General features: G+C 37.4%; 1 protein-coding gene and 1 pseudogene across 1 annotated transcript in view; one reads left to right on the forward strand and one right to left on the reverse strand.

Annotated features, from left to right (window-relative positions):
• Positions 1–19917, forward strand: part of DMD (dystrophin) — a 1845074-nt gene that overhangs the window by 311643 nt on the left and 1513514 nt on the right. Inside the window, exons 3-4 of the mRNA XM_081807964.1 lie at positions 9683–9775; positions 11643–11720. Coding sequence (XP_081664090.1) covers positions 9683–9775; positions 11643–11720 — 171 coding nt within the window. The remainder of the gene's footprint in view (positions 1–9682; positions 9776–11642; positions 11721–19917) is intronic.
• Positions 17056–17691, reverse strand: LOC115944964 (transcription elongation factor A protein-like 2; annotated as a pseudogene).

Here is a 19917-nt window from a genome sequence, read left to right on the forward strand (position 1 = left end):
GTGCATGTACCCCTTTGGGTCACTACATTTGTATCTTTGGGGTAAATACCCAGTAGTGCAATTGCTGGGTCATTTTGAGGAAGCTCCATACTGTTTTCCAGAGTGGCTGCACCAGCTTGCATTCCCACCAACAGTGTAGGAGGGTTCCTCTTTCTCCGCATCCTTGCCAACATCTGCTGTTTCCTGACTTGTTAATTTTAGCCATTCTGACTAGTGTGAGGTGGTATCTCATTGAGATTTTGAATTGTATTTCCCTGATGCCGAGTGATGTTGAGCACTTTTTCATGTGTCTGTTAGCCATTTGGATGTCTTCTTTGCAGAAATGTCTGTTCATCACATGGAAGACTTTCAGTAAGTGACTGGCATGTTTGAGTGGATCGCTCAAGAAATAACTGCACTAAATGCACAAGTAAAACTTTTCCTGTTTCCTATAATCTCAGTTAGTGCTCATCAACCTTAAGGATTGCCTTAAATATATCTATATTTTGATTTGTAGCCTTCTAGGTTTTTGGTATAGGGTATTGCTTTTGTATTTTAATTTAATTAACATTAAAAAGCTGTCTTTTCTACATGTTTCAGAGTAAATTCTTCATTTTAAAAACCTGTTTTTGGGGCACATGGGTGGCTCAATCTGTTGAGCATCGAACTCTTGGTTTCTGCTCAGGTCATGATCTCAGGGTCCTGGGATCAAGCCCTGTGTTGGGCTCTGCACTCAGTGGCGAGTCTGCTTGGGATTCTCTCTCTCTCTCTCTCCCTCTGCCCACCCCCATCCACTGCACTCTCCCTCTTTCTCTCTCTCTGTCTATAAAAATAAAATAAATAAATCTTTAAAAAAAAATGCTTGTTTTGTTCTCTGGAGCAGTATTTACCAGATTTATTGAGCAACCCCATGCCTGGCATGTTGGACTCCTGAAGGAGTTAATATAACCCCCCAAAAGAGTGATATAACAATAAAAACTTAGGACATTGAAGAATTTTCCTAATGTACATATGTAGAATTATCACTGTGTTATTATCCTTCAATTACTAATTCAACCTAAAGTTAGAAGCAATTTTGTTTGTAGGTTATATAACTGCATCTGACCTTCAGAAACCTCAGGCAAAAGAAAAAGAATAAATTAAATTATCCCTAATTTATTGAAAGAGATTATGAAAATGAGCAAGTAAAATTTATCTAACACTGACCCTGAGTGGCATGATGCTCAAAGCAGCCCAGCTCAAACAGCAGTTACAAAGCAGAAAATGGTTAAGAAATCTGGAGATAGGGCGCCTGGGTGGCTCAGATGGTTGGGCGTCTGCCTTCGGCTCAGGTCATGATCCCAGGGTCCTGGGATCGAGTCCCACATCGGGCTCCCCGCTCAGCGGGGAGCCTGCTTCTCCCTCTGACCCTCTCCCCTCTCATGCTGTTTCTCTCTCGCTCGCTCTCTAAAAAATAAAAAAAATAAAATCTAAAAAAAAAAAAAAAAAGAAATCTGGAGATAGACTGCTTGAGTTTGGGTTTTATCTCCTACTTTTCCACTTTGTGGCTTTAGCCAAGTTATTTACGTGCCCTGTTCCTCAGCTTTGTCATCTATAAAATGGGAATGATTTTAACTGATTGTTGTGACAATGAAAATAATCCATGTACAGTGCAAGGAATTGTGACTGACATAAATTAAGCTCTTAAAGTTTATTACTCATGTCTTTCTAATACATCTGAGGTTGAATTGTATGAAATTGCCAATTTCAACCATATTTGAATACAGAATTAAAAGTTTCATGATTCAAACTATTAGAAGGAAATAGAGGTATAGTGGGGACAGAAGCTCATATTTAAATATTCTGCCCTATGTGACTTTTGTCTTTTCTGTGTGTCCCCAGTTCCCTTGATTTGGCACTGCCTCTAGGCAGACCCTCCTCATAGCCATAAAAGAAGTAATGAATTGTCCCAGGCTGACTTCCTAGTGGGTAGGGGCAGGAAATAATTAGAAGAAGCTGTATCCTGTCATGTAATTGTCCACACAATTGCATTGCAGTGTAATTGAGAAATGATAAAAATGTTAATTTTATAAATAAGTTTTACACTTATTAATAATTAAAGGCATCTTCAGATGCCCTTTGGCAGAAGGTCTCTTCCCACTGGATCCAAACAAACCTGAATAGTCCTTTTTCCCTCCGTATTTTGCCTGGAGCTAAGTGCCAATTTTTGGCATTTCTCTAGTGAGCATGTCCATGTGTCACAGCATTTTTTTCTTCTTTTTGAAGGTTCAGGGTGTTATTTAGATGCTTTGAAATGAAGTGCTTCCTCTTGGAAACCTTATACTGTGCTTTTTCTGTAATAAAAACTGTTGGGATAGGATATAACCAACCTCTGGGGTGCCTGGGTGGCTCAGTCGGTTAAGTGCCTGCCTTCAGCTCAGGTCATGATCCTGGAGTCCTGGATCCAGCACCACATCAGGCTCCCTGCTCAGCGGGGAGTCTGTTTCTCCCTCTGCCCCTCACCCCACTTGGGCTCTCTCTCTCTCAAATAAATAAATTTAAAAAATCTAAAAAAGAATACAGCCAACCTCCCTTTCCATTACTCCCATTTCCATTATAAGAATGAAATCTTGCGGGGCGCCTGGGTGGCTCAGTCGATAAGCGTCTGCCTTCAGCTCAGGTCATGATCCCAGGGTCCTGGGATCGAGCCCCGCATCGGGCTCCCTGCTCAGCAGGAAGCCTGCTTCTCCCTCTCCCTCTGCCTGCCGCTCCCCCTGCTTGGGCTCTCTCTCTCGCTGTGTCTCTCTCTGTCAAAAAAAAAAAAAAAAAAGAATGAAATCTTGCCATTTGGGACAACATGGATGAACCTGGAGGGTGTTATGCTAAGTGAAATAAGTCATACAGAGAAAAACAAATACCGTATGATTTCAGTTACGTGTGGAATCTAAAAAACAAAACAAACCAACAAAAAACCCAAGGAGACTCTTAAATACAGGGAACAAACTGGTAGTTGTCAGAGGGGAGGTGGATGTGGGGATGGATGAAATAGATGAGCAGGATTAAGTGGTACAAACTTCTAGTTATAAAATAAATTACTCACAGAGCTTAAAAGTACAGCATAGGGAATATAGTCAATTCTGTTGTAATAATGTTGTATAGGGACAGATGGTGGCTACACCTATTGTGGTGAGTAGTATCACAATATATAGAATTGTCAAATCAGTATGTTATACCCCTGACACTCCAGTAGAAAGTTCTAATGTGCAATCTGGTTGAATCTTCTCTCGTGTACTTAATAGTATAATATACACATTGGGTCCTAGTGATTATGTTTTATAAAGACCTACTACCAAATAGCATTTTATATCTGGAGACACTGCAAATCTATTATATTATCAAACTTAGTTCTTGAGTACTTCTTAGCCCCAAGGAATAACTTGGATTTTTCTTGATTATCTTTGTAGCCCAGATTTTAGTGCTTTTCCTGGTATATAAAAGTCTTTAAAAGTATTTGATGCTAAGGAATAATGAATAATATATGTTAATTTTCATCTGTTAAAGCCCACAAAACATTCTAGTACTTTGATACCCCTATTATAGAAGAGGAAATGTCTCATTGATACCTTTGGCCCTTTGATATGACATTATCAATGATAGAAATAATGTAGGAGGCATGGGGAGAAACCCTTGGGTCTTCATTTATTTTCTGATATGGGCATCCCTGACATTGATCCATTGGATCAAAGAAAGTTCACTTCCCTGTCTTGGGTGTTGTATGTCTTTGGTTTATCCCTCTGGGTCCACTCATCGCCTTTTTCTTCCCTGAGAGGCTGACCTCTGTGGACCGTATCAGTAGACTTTCTTGCCCTCCGACTTCCAGTTGGATTTGACTAATGGGAGCATTTACAGAAGGTCCCAGGGAAAGGGGGAAGAAAGATCAGGACATTTATTAATTGCAGGATGGCTGCATTCATTAGCCCACTATCAAAACTCCTGTCCGGTGACCCTCTTGGGTTTCTTTTTGTTCAGGGAACAGTAACTACTCTTTTTCTCCAATCTTGAGTCTAGGAGTGGTAATAGCCATCCTCTACTACCAGTTCTGGTGGTTTCTTTATATCCTGCCTTCATCTTTGCAAATTGTCCTTTATTAAATTCTCCTCAAGTTACAAAAGTCCTGCTAGGATCCTGGCACCCTTAAGGAAAGCTCTATTCTTCACCTCCAGGTGATGACATTTAAGAGGAAGGAGGAAGCAAGGAATGTTATTAAAGTTGATTAAACATTTTCTGTGCCAGGCAACATGTTGGACACCTTATAATTATGAACCCATTCAAACCCATACTAATACTTTGAAGTTGATGCTTTCTGTTACTTTGAGGGAAAATTTACAAGGAGAAATATGGAAAATATAGATTATTTGGCTTAAGAATTTTGGGATGAATTCATGATAGCTAACAGGAATAGAGTGTATCTTATAAACAAAGCACTGTTCTAAGTGCATTGAAATCTTCACAGCATTACCACAATTTAGGTAATAGTGTTTCCTCATTTTGTAGATGAAAAAGGTAAGACACAGAAAGATCAAGTTATTTGCTCGATATCACACAACTGGAATGTGGCAGAACTGGAATTTGAACCAAGGCATTCTGGGTATAGAGTAAACATTTTTATTCACCGCATTACACCTTCCCTGTGCTTTGTAAAACAAATTTCATCAGTGCAATTTTTTTTTTTCCTTTCCAAATTCCCTCTGCCTTACCCTGATGTCTTTCAATCAATAGTTTCTTAAAATGAAACACTAAACCAACATTATTTTTCTGTTTTTAAGAGACTCCTTTCAATGCAAAATTAATCTCTGGTCCTAAAAGTTAATATAGTGATCATTATTGAAGGGGCTAATACACAGAAGGGGTGTGAGGAAGCTCCTAGGATGCTGGTCATATTTTATTTCTCCATCTAGGTGGTGATAATATGAATGTGTTCAGTTTGTAAAAAACTATTTGAGCTAACTCTTAAGATATGTGTACTTTCCTATATGTATATTATACCTCGATAAAATTCTCTTATAAAATAATTTTTATAATCCATACTTAATAAAACAGTCATCTATGAAAACTGCCAATTTATACTATAAAGTGTTGCAATAATTTTCTGGGAGCTGGTCAGCAGCATCCACCAATATGTTTTGAATTATTTTTGGTATTTCCAGTGCTTCTTGGTGTTTCTAGTATCTAAAGATTTGTAATCAGAGAAATGTCTTGACTTTCTGAGCAGCAGAATTGTCCAGAGGCTGACCTTTCTATAACCAGAAGGTCATGCTAAATAATTCCTGTGCTCTTTACCCCTTATTGGAATATTGTATTGATCCCTGTGTATTTTCAGGTTAAGAGACTGATACAACTCTGAAGAGTCAGAAGTTATTTAAATGTTTTCACAAATGCATTTCTGTCCCTTTTAATTTATTCTCACTTTGAATTTTTTTCACTTTGTTTCCCCCACTTACCAATCAACCTATCTGATTTTTTTTTCTTTTGAACCTTGTCTGTAGTTCTGTATTTCTTTATATCATATGGACAATGATCAGGAAGCATCATTATCTCATTTTATGGTCCTTTCATCTTGTTATTTAAGTTAGCAAGGAAGAAGACTATATGTAAGTGAAGGCAGTAAATTGCTGAGTAATATCAAAAGTTCACTTTTTAAAGAAAATATTAGTCATGAAAGGGACTGGAGATGGAGAGCCACAGGGTCATGTGGCCCAAAAAGGGCTTAATGTTTTGTGTGTTTCACAAAATAATTTTCATATACTTGAAAAGAAAGCCACTAAAGATAAGGAATTAAAAAAATATTACTGTTTTCATGACATAAATGTCACTTGCAACAAAAAGGCATGGTACGTTAGAAGATGAAAAGTGGTGTAAACAAAAGAGGACTTAATGGAAAGTAACCCAAAGAATAAGAAAAAAGAGAAAGGGCTTGAAGCCTCTGACTGCCATCACGTTTACCAGTATGTGAGTAATTGAATATGGAATGACATCTTCCCCCTTTGACTTTCGCTCTTACAGGGATACCAAACTAAGAAAAAACAGAACACACTGTATGTGAGCTCTGCACTTTCTAGTAGATTCAGTAATGTACCATAATTGTATTTATATCTAGAATTTGGCCAGAGAAAGAGAAGTCAAAGAGTAATAGAATAAAAAAAAATCCTATATTTATTGAGAGCCTACTACTTGCCAGTCTGTCAGCACACCTACACTGTTTCATTTAAACCTCAGAGGAGTGCTCTGAAGTGGTATTATTTCAATCCCCATTTTACTAGAGTATATTGTGCCTTGGAAAGGTTAAGTCACCTGCCTGAGACAGTGCAGCTAGTGAATAAAAGACTCCAGTTTAAAAGTCAGGGTATGTGTTGTAATGAGCCCTGGGTATTATATAAGACTGATGAATCACAGACCTGTACCCCTGAAACAAATAATATATGTATATACAAAAATATATATATATTTGTATATATATATTATATGTTAATTGAATTTAAATTTAAATAATACCCAGTAAAATAAAATAAAAGTCAGCTATTTCTGCCTCTCAAAGGTGTGCTACTTTTCTTATATCATAGCTATAATGTTATAGAACGAGGATTTGAATCTGGGAAAGAAATGAAAACCATCCAGGAGAAATGAGATGTTTTGCTTTCCCTGGGGTCTCCATACCACAGGAAGAATAAGACAGCACCTGAAGATCCATGAAGTTATAGGCTAAATAGTGTACATTTCATTCAGCATGACTTTAATTGGACCTAGGAGGGGAAATTTCACTCATGAGGGCTTGAAAATGCTTTTAAAACAAACATTCATTAAGAGACGAAGGCAACATTTCCATGAATTCGTAACATAAAACATATGCATAAACTGTGGGTTGCAGGAGGGGAAGAGGGTAGGGGGATGGAGTAACTGGGTAATGGGCATTAAGGAGGGATCATGGTGTAATGAGCACTGGGTGTTATATAAGACTGATGAATCACTGAACTCTACCTCTGAAACTAACAATACACTTTGTTAATTTTTAAAAATTACAAAACAAAATAAAACCTATGTGTTCATAGACATTTTGAACTGCTGTCACTGCCTAATTTATACTGCCAGACCTGTGGTAAATTCATTCAATCTCATCTGCTAGAAGGATGCTTTGATGGAACATTCTGAGAAGCACACTGTTAGAGAATGTGAATATAACAAATAGAAATTGTATTTGATTTTATGAGTTATGAGAGTCATGTATGATAGCAGGAACTTTTTCTCTGTTCCCTCCTTGCTTTCTAAGTGTCCCAACTAGATGCGCCTGGAGGACTCTGATTAGCCTACAGTCCTTCACTCTCTCTCCATTTTGTTTGATTCCATTTTAAAAGAAAGAATTATAAAATATGTTGGCTTGTGTATATGAGTTTGGATCAAAGCAAGATCCTGTTTCCCTTGTTGACCACTGTCTAGACTTCTTGCCCCAAAGCATAAGCTTTATAGTCCTTGTGTCTTGGATGCTAGATGATCCCTATGGCCTTGAGGTTCATGCTTTACTCTGTGCCCCAATACTCATTTCTTTCTCTACCCCTGCTCTTCTTGAATGAACATTTTTCTACCCACATCCTTCCTGGTTTGACAGACTTTGTTATGTATGTATGTAAGTATGTGTGTATGTATCTATCCATCCAGATATATATTTTTAACAAGAACAAGTATCTCTGTCAGCTAACTATATTTTCTTCAAAACTTGACACATTTCAGTGTGTAATATTCTTTTTGTCAATAAATTTAAAAGCCACTTGCTTCTCAAATACATCTGTAAAATTTTGCTCCTGGATGAAACAAAACAAAACAAAAGAGAACAGCATTTTTAAGGCATTGTAGACTTTCATCCAATTTGAAAGTAAAGCCTTAATATCAACCCTCCAAATGCCAAGTGATTCCATGTTATATATGAGGTTCTTGAGAGAATTATAAAGCATGCATTCATTTTCTTATTAGTAGAAAGCTTTCCTTAAAGTTTCATTAAAAAATGGCATGTTGTTTTGAGGTTTACTGTACATAATGTGTAGTAAAGTGTTTTTACATATTCGTATTTTGTGTTGTCTTCTTTTTCCCCTAGAACTTTTAAGCAGAGCTATTAGAGTAGAATTTCAGAAGAATAACTTGTAGTTATCTTTGTCAAAGCATATATGTGGCTTGATTTTCAAAGGACTGGTGGCCTTTTTGCAGGGGTCTGGGTTTCATTAGGTGAAACACCTAGGCATTGACAGGACTTGTTATGGACATGGCTGTGTGGTTGTAGGGAGAGCCTGAATCCTGTCTTTAATCTTGGAAGCTTCAGGGATGCCCTTTGCCTGGTAACCAAGGCTCTTCTTTATTTTTCTTGACCTGGCTGAAATGCAAAGTTTTCATGTGATCGAGGAATGCATGAGACTAACCCAAGCACCTGAAAACTAATGTTAGTCCCATCATCTGACATTTTGGGGACAGTCTTTCCTGGTCCCCATACTATGGGAGTTCCCAAAGTTATATGCTCCTGGGTCCCTGTTACTGCTTCTGTGTAGTATTGCCTTTTGGGAATATTTGCTTTCCATGCTGGACTCAAAGACCCACAAGGGCTGGGGGCATGTCTGTGTGATTTACTAGTGTATGCTCCAGCACCTAGCTCAGGTTTATTGGTGCTCAATAAACATCTGTCACTGATAAATGAGGACTTTCCAGAGAACCTGGGTGATGAAAGAGTTGTGAATGATTTTATATGAAGGGATTGTAGGCTTTCAACCAGAAAAAGAAAATATTTGGGGGCATGACAGAAGAAATAAAATATCTGAAAGATAATCAGATGGAAGGAGGAAAAAGCCCTGGAAGCAGCATGATAAGCTAGGAAAAACCAGCCCCCCCACCAGTGTTAGACAGTTCTGGAACAGCATTTGGGCTTCACCATCTTCTAGTTTCATGACAAAGAGCCGCATGTTCAACTTCTTTTTCTCATCTGTAAGATGAGTATATGAATACTAACCCACAACTATATTACAAAGATAAGATCCACTCCTTTAGTGAAGTGTTTCTAATGAGTAGTTGCTACCAAAATACGAGATGCTATGAGTGGTTATTATTCTTTCTGAGTACAATTCCCAAGTAAAGAACTGAGAAAAATAGACACAAATATGTCACAGGTGTATTTCAACTCAATTAAAATCAGATCTTTCTAACATCTGAGCCAAGCAATATGAAAATGGATCATTTTGAGGCAGTATTCAAACTGTATATTCAGAGAAAGCATGCTCTAGGGGTGCAGGATGGTGGGTCTTCTATGATTATGTTATAGAGCCAAGTACATGAAACAGTTAAATTGTAAGCACCTACCCAGGACAAATTGTATGTGGACTTTGTTTCTTTGTATGTGTACTTCTCTCTCCTTCATAGAGTCAGCATTCAAAAAGTTGAGTTAATTAGACCAATTAGGCTACAGATATCTAACTCATGTTATTAAAAAAATTTTAAATAGATTTGACCTAATGATGATATATTGTTTTTTGTTTTTTACTTGGAGGTTCTCTTTTCATCCTTCATCCTTGGCAGATGAAGAATTAGATACATTAAATATTCTTAAACATAACTTTAAATTTTAAAAGGCATAGTCATGGAAATGGATCACTGGAAGAGTGCTTTGTTTGATTGGGTATATTTCATATTTCAGTTTGGGAAGCAGCACATAGAGAACCTCTTCAGTGACCTACAGGATGGGAGACGCCTCCTAGACCTTCTGGAAGGCCTGACAGGGCAAAAACTGGTACGTGACTTATTTATAAGAAAGTTCACATTAACCTTAGGATAATTTACTAAGAAACCGGAAACTAACTCAGTGTAGTTGTTCTAGATTTAGTAAAATTCACTAATTTAATAATTACTCATTTAACTAACAATACAGGACCTATTCCTGAATAAAACAATCTTGTAATCTTATTTTTATTTTGGCATATTCTATCATACACAGAACTAGAAGGTGAAATTTTTCAGTCACGTAATTTATGCTAATTAATAGATATTATTTGTTTGTAATGTTTGGTATCTTTGTTATTGAATGTTTTATAAGGCTTTTAGTCATCATGATCTTTTAAGTTTAATTTCATTTTTTATTATGACAAGAACACTTAACTTGAAATATGGAAAATGGGGAGTGCTGGTCAACAGGTATAAAGTTTCAGTTATGCACAATGAATAAGTTCCAGAGATTTGCTGTACAACATTGTTTCTATAGTTAATAATACAGATCTTCCTTGACTTACCATAGGGTTACGTCCCTATAAATCCATCACAGATTGAAAATATCCTAAGTTGAAAATGCATTCAATACACGTAATCTACTGAACTTCATAGTTTAGCCTAGCCTGCCTTAAACATGCTCAGAATGCTTACATTAGCCTACAGTTGGGTAAAATCATCTCACACGAAGCCTATGTTATAACAAAGTGTTGACTATCTCATATAATGTATTGAATGGTATACTGAAAGTGAAAAACAGAATGGTTGTTAAGTGTATCGGTCATTTACTCTCATGATCACATGGCTGACTTGTAGCTGTGGCTCACTGACCCTGCCCAGCATTATCAGAGTAGAATACTGGATATTGTTAGCCTGGGAAAAGATCCAAATTCAAAATGTGAAGTATGGTTTTTGCTGAATGCATATCACTTTTGCACCATTATAAAGTCAAAAAATCCTGAATCAAACTATCATGTCGGGGACCATCTGTACTTTATTGTGCCCTTAAAAATTTCTTGAGATGCAGGGGCACTGGGTGGCTCGGTCGTTAAGCATCTGCCTTTGGCTCAGGTCATGATCCCAGGGTCCTGGGATCAAGCCCCACATCGGGCTCCCTGCTTAGCCGGAAGCCTGCTTCTCCCTCTCCCACTCTCCCTGCTTGTGTTCCCTCTCTCGCTGTGTCTCTCTCTGTCAAATAAATAAATAAAGTCTTTAAAAAAAAAATTCTTGAGATGTAGATCTCTTTTTAGAAGTCAATATGGCAGGCATCATAATGGTAGAGTTTCTAAAATTCCACAACTAGATAAATGAGTTAATCTGCATATTGTCATGCACTGTACAAATGTCAGTTCAGAAATTGTAGGATGAGATAGGATTTTGGGGATTGAGAGTGAGGGTTAGAAAACCAAAGATTCTTGAGGTTTTGAGCTTCAGTGATGAAAGCAGTTAAGGTAATGTTGACAGAAAAGTTTTCCCTTAGCCCTATTTGGCGTTATATAAGTTTTCTAGGCTCAAGTCTCTTTTATACTTTCCTTAAATGTGTGGAAATTACCTCACTTATCTCCCTTACCAAGAAGTCCTTATGCAATGTTGTTTCTCTTTCCTGGTCATGCAGAAATCCCCAAATGGGCTGTGGAATGAAGAGATGGTAACCAAAATAGCTTTTATTGAGGAAAAGAAAATGCTATCGTTTTTCTTGAGGAGGGGTTGATTCATGCTAAGAAAGTTCTATGACAAGGACAATTAACCCAAAGCCCTTAAGTGTATTATATTAATGCCTCACAGCCTAAGTTCATTTAAAATAGTCAAACTTTGAAGTGAAATGTATAAATGGTTTCATTTCTAGTAGATTGTCTCTCTGCCGGGCAGTAAACATTGTTTCAATTTACTTTCAGCCAAAAGAAAAAGGATCCACAAGAGTTCACGCCCTGAACAATGTCAACAAGGCACTGCGTGTCCTGCAGAAAAATAATGTAAGTGGAGACCTGGACAGAGTCTGGATACCGTGAGACAGCATGCCTAATGTTTGAGTGAGGGCTTTGGCCTCCAAAGCAGGGAAAGCTTCTTAAGTTCTCTTGTAAATCAAAGTAGTGATCTTTAAGAGTATGTGTTCTGTTTCATGTGGATCTGCTGGTGGCTAATCACATGATTCAGGAAGCAAATGTATGCAGTCACAGAGGGCAGGGAAGGGCATGAGTCAGACCTGATAGGGCACTCTGTGTTGTTTGCAGATTTTACTTGATGCAGTTACATTTGGGAGACAGATTAAGTCCTGTGGTGACCCTCAGTTTCCTAGAGAAGTGTTCTGTACAACAAATGGATTTTAGTTGGCTGAATCTTATTTTTTTTATGTATCAAGTTTGTTCAGACATGATGATGATAAAGTTTGTTTGAATTAAGGCCGCATTTATTAGACACCACATCCAAGTATGAAAGTTACACAGAACAATCGCTATTTCAACTCACAGAACTGCAAATTTGTTTCCTATTGCTAGGTTTGATTTAGTTGAACAAGATGAAAATATATGTATGGTATTAGAAAGTCAACAATTATACCTAAATAAGTATGTAGATGAAAGGAGTTCTGGTCTCATTAGAGTGACTTTGAGATTTCTCACCAACTTCCTACAATCTTTCTAATCGACCAATACAGTTACCAGGCGCTTAGTACCTCCCTAATTACATTACATCTCTCTTTCAAGGATAAATTCAAATAAATTGCTTGCATACTCTTACAATAACCACCATCAGTGATGAATGAGTCATGATGTGTCCTCCCCCAAATGTTGTTCAGCTCATCTGGTACAGAGAAGGCATCACATGGGAAATGATAGTGAAGGCTGTGCAGCATTTGGTTGATTTTATGAATTTAGCGTTATTGTCATATATAATCTATGAAAATTGCTTTATAGAAACATTATACATTTTTATTATTTCTGAAGTGATTAACTGTATATTTTCAAATTTTCAGGCAGAATTTCAAATTGCAGACAGAATAAGACGGTCTATAAAATGTTTGCCTCAATATTAGTCTGATAGATCCTTTTGAAAGATCAATATCACATAAGTTAAGAATATTATTTAGAGATATTAGAATTTACATGAAGAAAAATCTTTTTCAGTTCCCCATATTCCATTACAAAATATGAAAGCCAGGAAGACAGCAGAGAATTCAAAGAATTATTGGTTTCAGTCGATTTGATGTAGTTGATCTCTTCCCACCAAGAAAATACCATGTTAAGCAATAGGTTGTTGGATCTCCTCTAAAATAGTAGATTAATGTAGCCATAGATTTTGTTTGGTAAGAGGGTTTTTTTCACATACTGCTTATTGATTATGAATTTTTGGGTTTCCTGTATATGTTATAATTATTAATTTCACAGTTTTCAATATAAGACTGAAAGAAATTCTGGCAATAAAACAGAGAAACCATAGAAGAAAATCCCTGTGACTTTGAGATAACCAAATATTTCTTAGATGTGAAACCAAAGGCATGATTCAAAAAGAGAAAGATGAACTTCATCAAAATTATGAGTTGTTCGTATGTTCTGGATATGAATCCTTCGTTTTATGCATTGCAAAGGTATTTTCTGCCTCTGGATTACATTTTACTCAATGATAAACCAAATTCTTCATTCTGGTGCAGTTCATTTTTATAAATGTTCACTTTTATAATTTTGTGTCCTTTTTAAGAAACATTTGCCTGCCCAAAACCATTAGGATATTATATTTTGTTGTCATCTATATAGACTTCTTTGTTCTACCATTTGAATTTAGATCTATATTTCACCAGGAATTGATTATTGAGTTTGACATGAGGAATGGGTTAAGATTCAGGTTCTTTTTTTTCATTTGGAATCTAATTGTCACAACACTATTTATTAAAAAGAATGTTACTTACTCATTGCTCTCTAATACTAGGTATGTCATAAAAATGTCTCGATACAAATGTTCTGTTTTTGGACTTCAATTCACTTCCATTTTCTCTTTGTTTATACATGCACAAATACCATGCCCTGTGGATTACTGCAGTTTTATAATACATCCTGGTATCTGGTGAGCTAGGTTCCCCCACTTTTTCTTGTTCAGTGTTTTCTTGGTTATACTGACCCATTGTATTTCTCTCTTTATTTTACCATCATTTTTTAAATTTCCAAATAAATCCTGTTTGGAATGTGATCAACAGTGAGTTAAATTTATAGATCAGTTTGGGGAGAATTAATACCTTTATACTATTGAGCATTCCAGATTTGTCCTATGATTTTCCTCTATAGTTTATTTATTTTTAAAAATTTTAGGTTTTGCAGAATGAGCAAAAAAATCCAATAGAAAAAATGGGCAGAAAATCTGAACAGGAACTTCACAGAAGAGGCTGTTCAAAAATTGAAGAATAATATAAAAAAGTGTTCAACCTTAGCAGTAATTAGGGAAATTCAAGTTAAAAATGCAATGAGATACTAATACAAATTCATAAAAATGGCTGAAATTAGAAGGGCTAATAATGCTGAGGGTGAGGATTTGGAATAACCTGAACTCCTATTGGTGGAAATGTAATTCAGACAACCATTGAAAATAGTTTGGTATTATATACTAAATGCAAAACTGCATAATTCTTATAACCCAACAGTTTTGTTCTGAGGCATATAACTACCATTTCTGTGCACGTGTGTGTGTGTGTTGTGTGTGTATATGTGTATGTGGAGAGAGAGAGAGAGAGAGAGAGAGAGAAAATGTTCATAGCAGCTTAATTTGTAGTAGCCTAAACTGGAAATGACTGTAGTATATTCACGTGATAGCATATTATAAAGCAATGAAAATAAACAAATGATAGCTATATACAATACATGGGATGGATCAATCTCCTGAAAGAGGTTTGAGCAAAAGAAGTGAGACACAAGAGTATATCTACTGTGATTTCTTTTAATTAAATTTCAAAAAACAGGTGAAATTGCTCCATGGGTTTAAAAGTCAGAAGAGTGGTTACATTTTGGAAGGAGTGAAGCAGTAAAATGCACAAGTGAATCTTCTCAGGTGTCGAAAATATTGCGTATTTTGACCTGGTGCTTGTTACATAGGAGCATTTGCTCTGAGAAAATTTTTCAAGGTCTACACTCAAATACACTTTCCTGTATATATGTTATACCTCAATACTTATTTTTAAAATGTTTAAGAAACAGAGGAACCTATAAAGGTAAAGTAAACCTAACCTTACAACCTCCCAAATGCCAAACAATGGCCTGTGTATCAATCTGACAATATACCCTGTATTTTCTCATGAAATTGTTTAATGAAATGTGAGAAGTGAGTATACAAAATTAGAATATGATTAATGTATATTATAGATCTTTTCTCAGATGGTCGTATTTCTTTCTGAAAATGGGAAACCTTGAGTACCTCCCATTGTTTCAGCAGGCAAAGACCCCAAAATGAGGGCTTCAATTTGAGAAGGAGCCCTTCAAGAGCAGATTTCCACCCTGCTCCCATCTGAGCAAGGGCCTTAATAGGGAATGGAATAAAACTGAGGTCTCTGTATGAAAGGACAGAATCTCAAGTAAAAAAATTTCAAGTGGAAACCCAGACCAAGAGTGAAATAACCTTTACTTGAAGTAGCCCCAGGCTAAAAGACACAGCATATAAATGTTCAAAGGTAAATTTATTATCATTTTATACTTCTCCATTATTTTGTAACAGAAGAAAGTACAAAAGAAATGGAAACGATTACAAGGAACCGTGTTTATTAGTCTCTGATTATTACCATGAAGAGTAAACACACAATTAAAGAGAATGTTCAACAGCAGGATTTTTTCCCCTAAAGATGGGCTTAGGTAGTCTACATTAGATGAATAAGTGAGCCTGGGGCAGAATATCCATAAAACTGCATATTAAATAAAATAGTAGATAAGACTATTTCAAATTTCCTTTTAAAAGTCACAGATTCTCAAATTAGAATCCACTATAGAAGGCATCGATTGGAGAGTTTGATAAATCATACCTTAAACAATAATGTTAGTATATTTACATTCAGCACATTATTTCCTGAGTGTCTCCTATGTGTTCAGTTGTGTTCTAGGTGGTAGGAGCACTATGGTCATTTATCAGAACAGACACAACCCTTTATGTCATAGAGTTTACAGTCACATACTAGGGGACATTAAACATTTAGAATGTAGTGATAGCTAAGCGAACGAATAAGAGATAAACAGAATAGGAGGTGTGGGAAGACCTCTCAGTTAAGCTGTGATATAGCTAAAGCCTGGAAGGGAGAGAGGGAGTGAGCCATGGGATTCTCTATAGGAAAATGGCCCAAGTAGAGGGATAGAAGGACCTTGAAGAGAAAAAAACAAACAAACATTTGCAAATAGGACTCACTAGGTGGACAGGACTGAGTGTGGAGAAAACACAGGAGAGCAGGGGATCAGAGAGGTAGTAGGGTGGGTGTGGGAGGGGGGCAAACGTGGGAAGACATGGTTAGGCTTTGAACTTTGTGCTGAAGGAGATGGCAATGACTAAAAATAAAGGCGCTACTATAAATTGAACTGCTAATAAAACATGTTCTTTTAAAATTAGAGAAAAAGTTAATAAATAATAACAAAGAGAAACTTACAAGTATTTAAGAGAGTACCATTTTTACCCAGGAAAGTTATAATCAGTAATTAAAACAAAATACAGGGGCACCTGGGTGGCGCAGTCCGTTAAACGTCTGACTCTTGGTTTCAGCTCAGGTCCTGGGCTCAGGTCATGATCTCAGGGTGGTGAGATCAAGCCCTTTGTTGGGCTCTGCGCTCAGCGCAGAGTCTTCTTAAGACTCTCTCCCCCTCACTCCCCCTGCTTGTGTTTCCTCTCTCGCTGTGTCTCTCTCTGTCAAATAAATAAATAAATAAATAAAAGACTCTCTCCCCCTCTCCCTATGCCCCTCTCCCCCGCTCTCTCCCTCTCTCCAAAATAAAACACTACATCAAAAACTAATGATGTACTGTATGGTGACTAACATAACATAATAAAAAAATAAAAAAATAAAAATAAATAAATACATCTTTAAAAAAATAAAATCAAACATAATACAACTTACTGCGTAATAGAAATTCTACTAAAACCACAAAGAAAATTTAATGGAAATATATTTTTTGACATTATAAGCTGCTTTATTTTTCCAAAAATTAGAATGTCTTTGCAATGCCCATGGGTGAAAATCCCCTACAGAGAGAGTGTTCTAGTTGGGTCGAAAGGCTGCTGATTACAAGAGAGGCAGCTAAAGCGAATTATTAGCATAAGGTTAAAGCACGGCCTGGCAAATGCCTGCCAGGGGCACTACACAAAAGGAATGTCTGTGAAGCCCCTTTGTGGGACCCTGCAGCCACCCCCTGAGTTCCCTTGGGCCCCTTGGGTGGAAGGGATCCTGTAAATCTCCCCATTTCTGTCTGGTTTTCTTCACCTCATCCTCCACCCTGGCCATCCCTCATCGAATTCTCTTATCTCCTCACCCCTCACATGCATATAGCTATGGCCTCATATTCCTTGAGGCACAGAGCCAGCCCCTTGTTGGTTTGTCTTCTGGCCTTCCTGGGTACACCATCCCCAGCTGGGCGCTTTCCTGCAGCCTTTGGTTCACTGGCTGGCTTTCCTTCTCCTTTTTGCTTACCTTCATTCTTCACTCTCTGGGTTTTCTTCTTTTGGCTTTGCCTTGCACTCTGGCTTTCCCTCACTCTCTGGCTTTCCCTCTTTTGGCTTTGCCACACTCCCTGGCTTTTCCTTGTCCTTTACAATTTCCTCATTTTCTGCCTTTCCCTTGTGATCTCTCTTTCTCTCATTTTCTGACTTTTCCTTATTTCCCAGAGTACAGGCTACTTCTGTTTTTGCCGCATCCCGTGGCCATTCTTTGTATTCCCTCTTTCCTTGGTTTTCAGGCATTCCTTCATTTTCATTGCAGAATGTTTCCATGTTGAGGTTGCCTGTCCTGCAGGGATTCTGGACAGGTTCCCCCTCCTTTTGTAGCCCTGCAGAGTGCTGCGGGTCCAGCACAGGCCTGTGCCTCCTGGGGCTCTCCCAAGTCCCAAGTCCCCTGGCCCCTCGCATGCGGCTCCAGGCAGCTCAGGGAGCTGGAACTGGTTCCTCGTGGGCGATGGCAGTGGACTGGAACCCAGGGTCAGAAGTATATTTTTATTCAGTCTTTAATTCGCCATTGTCATATTTGAACACATTTAGCAGCAAAAATATATATATATATATAGAGAGAGAGAGAGGGAGAGAGAGAGAGCGAGAATACGGATAGCATAAACTGTAGAACGATTTTCCTCCCATTGATAGTCCAAAGCACAGATGATTCTACAAAATATGTGTACATTTTGTACAAACCTCCTGCCCCATAAAGTTGGATTTGCAGGAAAAGCAATAGTTTATAATTTAATTTAAATTTGCTAAATCCAAATCTGAACTCTGAAACAGGCATTCGGAAAATTCTTTGTCATTATTAGGAATGTTCTTCCCTGGGGCGCCTGGGTGGCTCAGTTGGTTAAGCGACTGCCTTCGGCTCAGGTCATGATCCTGGAGTCCCAGGATCGAGTCCCGCATCGGGCTCCCTGCTCAGCGGGGAGTCTGCTTCTCCCTCTGACCCTCCCCCTCTCATGCTCTCTGTCTCCCATTCTCTCTTTCAGATAAATAAATAAAAAATCTTTAAAAAAAAAAAAAAAAAAAAGGAATGTTCTTCCCTATCCCTAGGAATGGCCAGAGATCAGTAGACCTATGTGGTGCCTTTCATAGGCCGGGGAAAAGCCATTCATCTTCAGTCCACTGAAGTATCCACTGATAGATTCACCACTGAAGTGCAAGTCTTCTTGTGAAGCCAAGTGTCTTATTAACAGTTCCGCTATGAAACAGAAAGCCTGCAAAGACAAAGCTGAAGAGACTGTAATGAAGGGAATAGATACAGAAATGTGAGGAGAGTTAAAGGAACTAACAATGAATGGTGAAGCATGCAGGGACTAGCATGAGTTAATAGCCTTTATTCCTAAACCTAAAGAGATGAAAGGGAGAGAGCTGTTACCTTCAACCAATGAAAACTCCGACCTTGTGAGAGGGGCCACTGGCCAGCAACTGTGACATACGTATCTAAAAAATGAAGTTACTCTCAAATCTTGGCCTGCTGGGGGAGTTGGAAGATCGATACCTTGGTCTCTCTATCCAATCTTCCAATATCCTGTCAACGCCATTCATTGCTTAAGCTCAACTGGAAGCCAGAAGGTGAGAGATCCTAGGTGATAAAGTCATTTTATACTAGATGAGTCATCTAATACACAGAAGGGCTGAAGAACTGGGGAGGGGGCAGAGAATAACCAGCATTCCAAATATCTCTATTTTCTGGTCAGATGGGGACTTGAGATTATCTATACCGAGAGTCTTAATGTTGGCTAGGGTCCAGCCACACTGCATGTATCAGGAAGCCATTCACTTTTGAAAGCATACCACCTCTATTTGCTGACAGGGAGCAGAGATGGTTTCTGGCTAATTTTGGAACCAGCCAATATCATATCCCTTCCCCATGCTTCTGGGGAACATCAGAGCCAGAAAAGGAAAACAGACTCTGAGTTCTTTCTTATTTCTGCTCTGCTGTACAAACTTACCAAAGGCATAGGAAAAGATAAATACATAAAAAAATATTCCTTCCCTATGTACAAATATGGATAATATATTAGGATGCAGTGAGAGTATTGTTAAGTACGTAAAAAGAAGAGCTTGTAAAGTATATACTCTGATAATAATAATGTAATATTAGAAATTAATAATACTTTTAAAAATTCAATTTGATTAATTTAAAATGTTTTGTATAAGGAATCAAGAGTATAAATCCACATTTGTGTAGGAAAAAGCATTCCATGAGAAATGGCCTAGGTTTTACTCAGAGGTTCAATTTGTGTCTTTGCTTTTATTTTCATTAAAAAAAAGATAAAATAAATTAATTCAAGATTTCAACCATAAATGTTACAGAAAGAAAAAAAATGCCCTAAGGAAAGTAGAAAATAAAAGATAAATGAAGAAATAAATAAATCAGAAAGAAGAAACACTAGATAAATTTCACAGCTAGTTCTTTGTAGTAAAATAATAAAATAGACTAATCTCATAAATTTAATCAGGAAAAGGAGGGGGGAAAGCAAATATATGCAATTTAAACACAGA

The sequence above is a fragment of the Leptonychotes weddellii genome, chromosome X (assembly GCF_054177405.1).
Source record: "Leptonychotes weddellii isolate Sample4059 chromosome X, ASM5417740v2, whole genome shotgun sequence".
NCBI classification, from domain to species: Eukaryota; Metazoa; Chordata; class Mammalia; order Carnivora; family Phocidae; genus Leptonychotes; species Leptonychotes weddellii.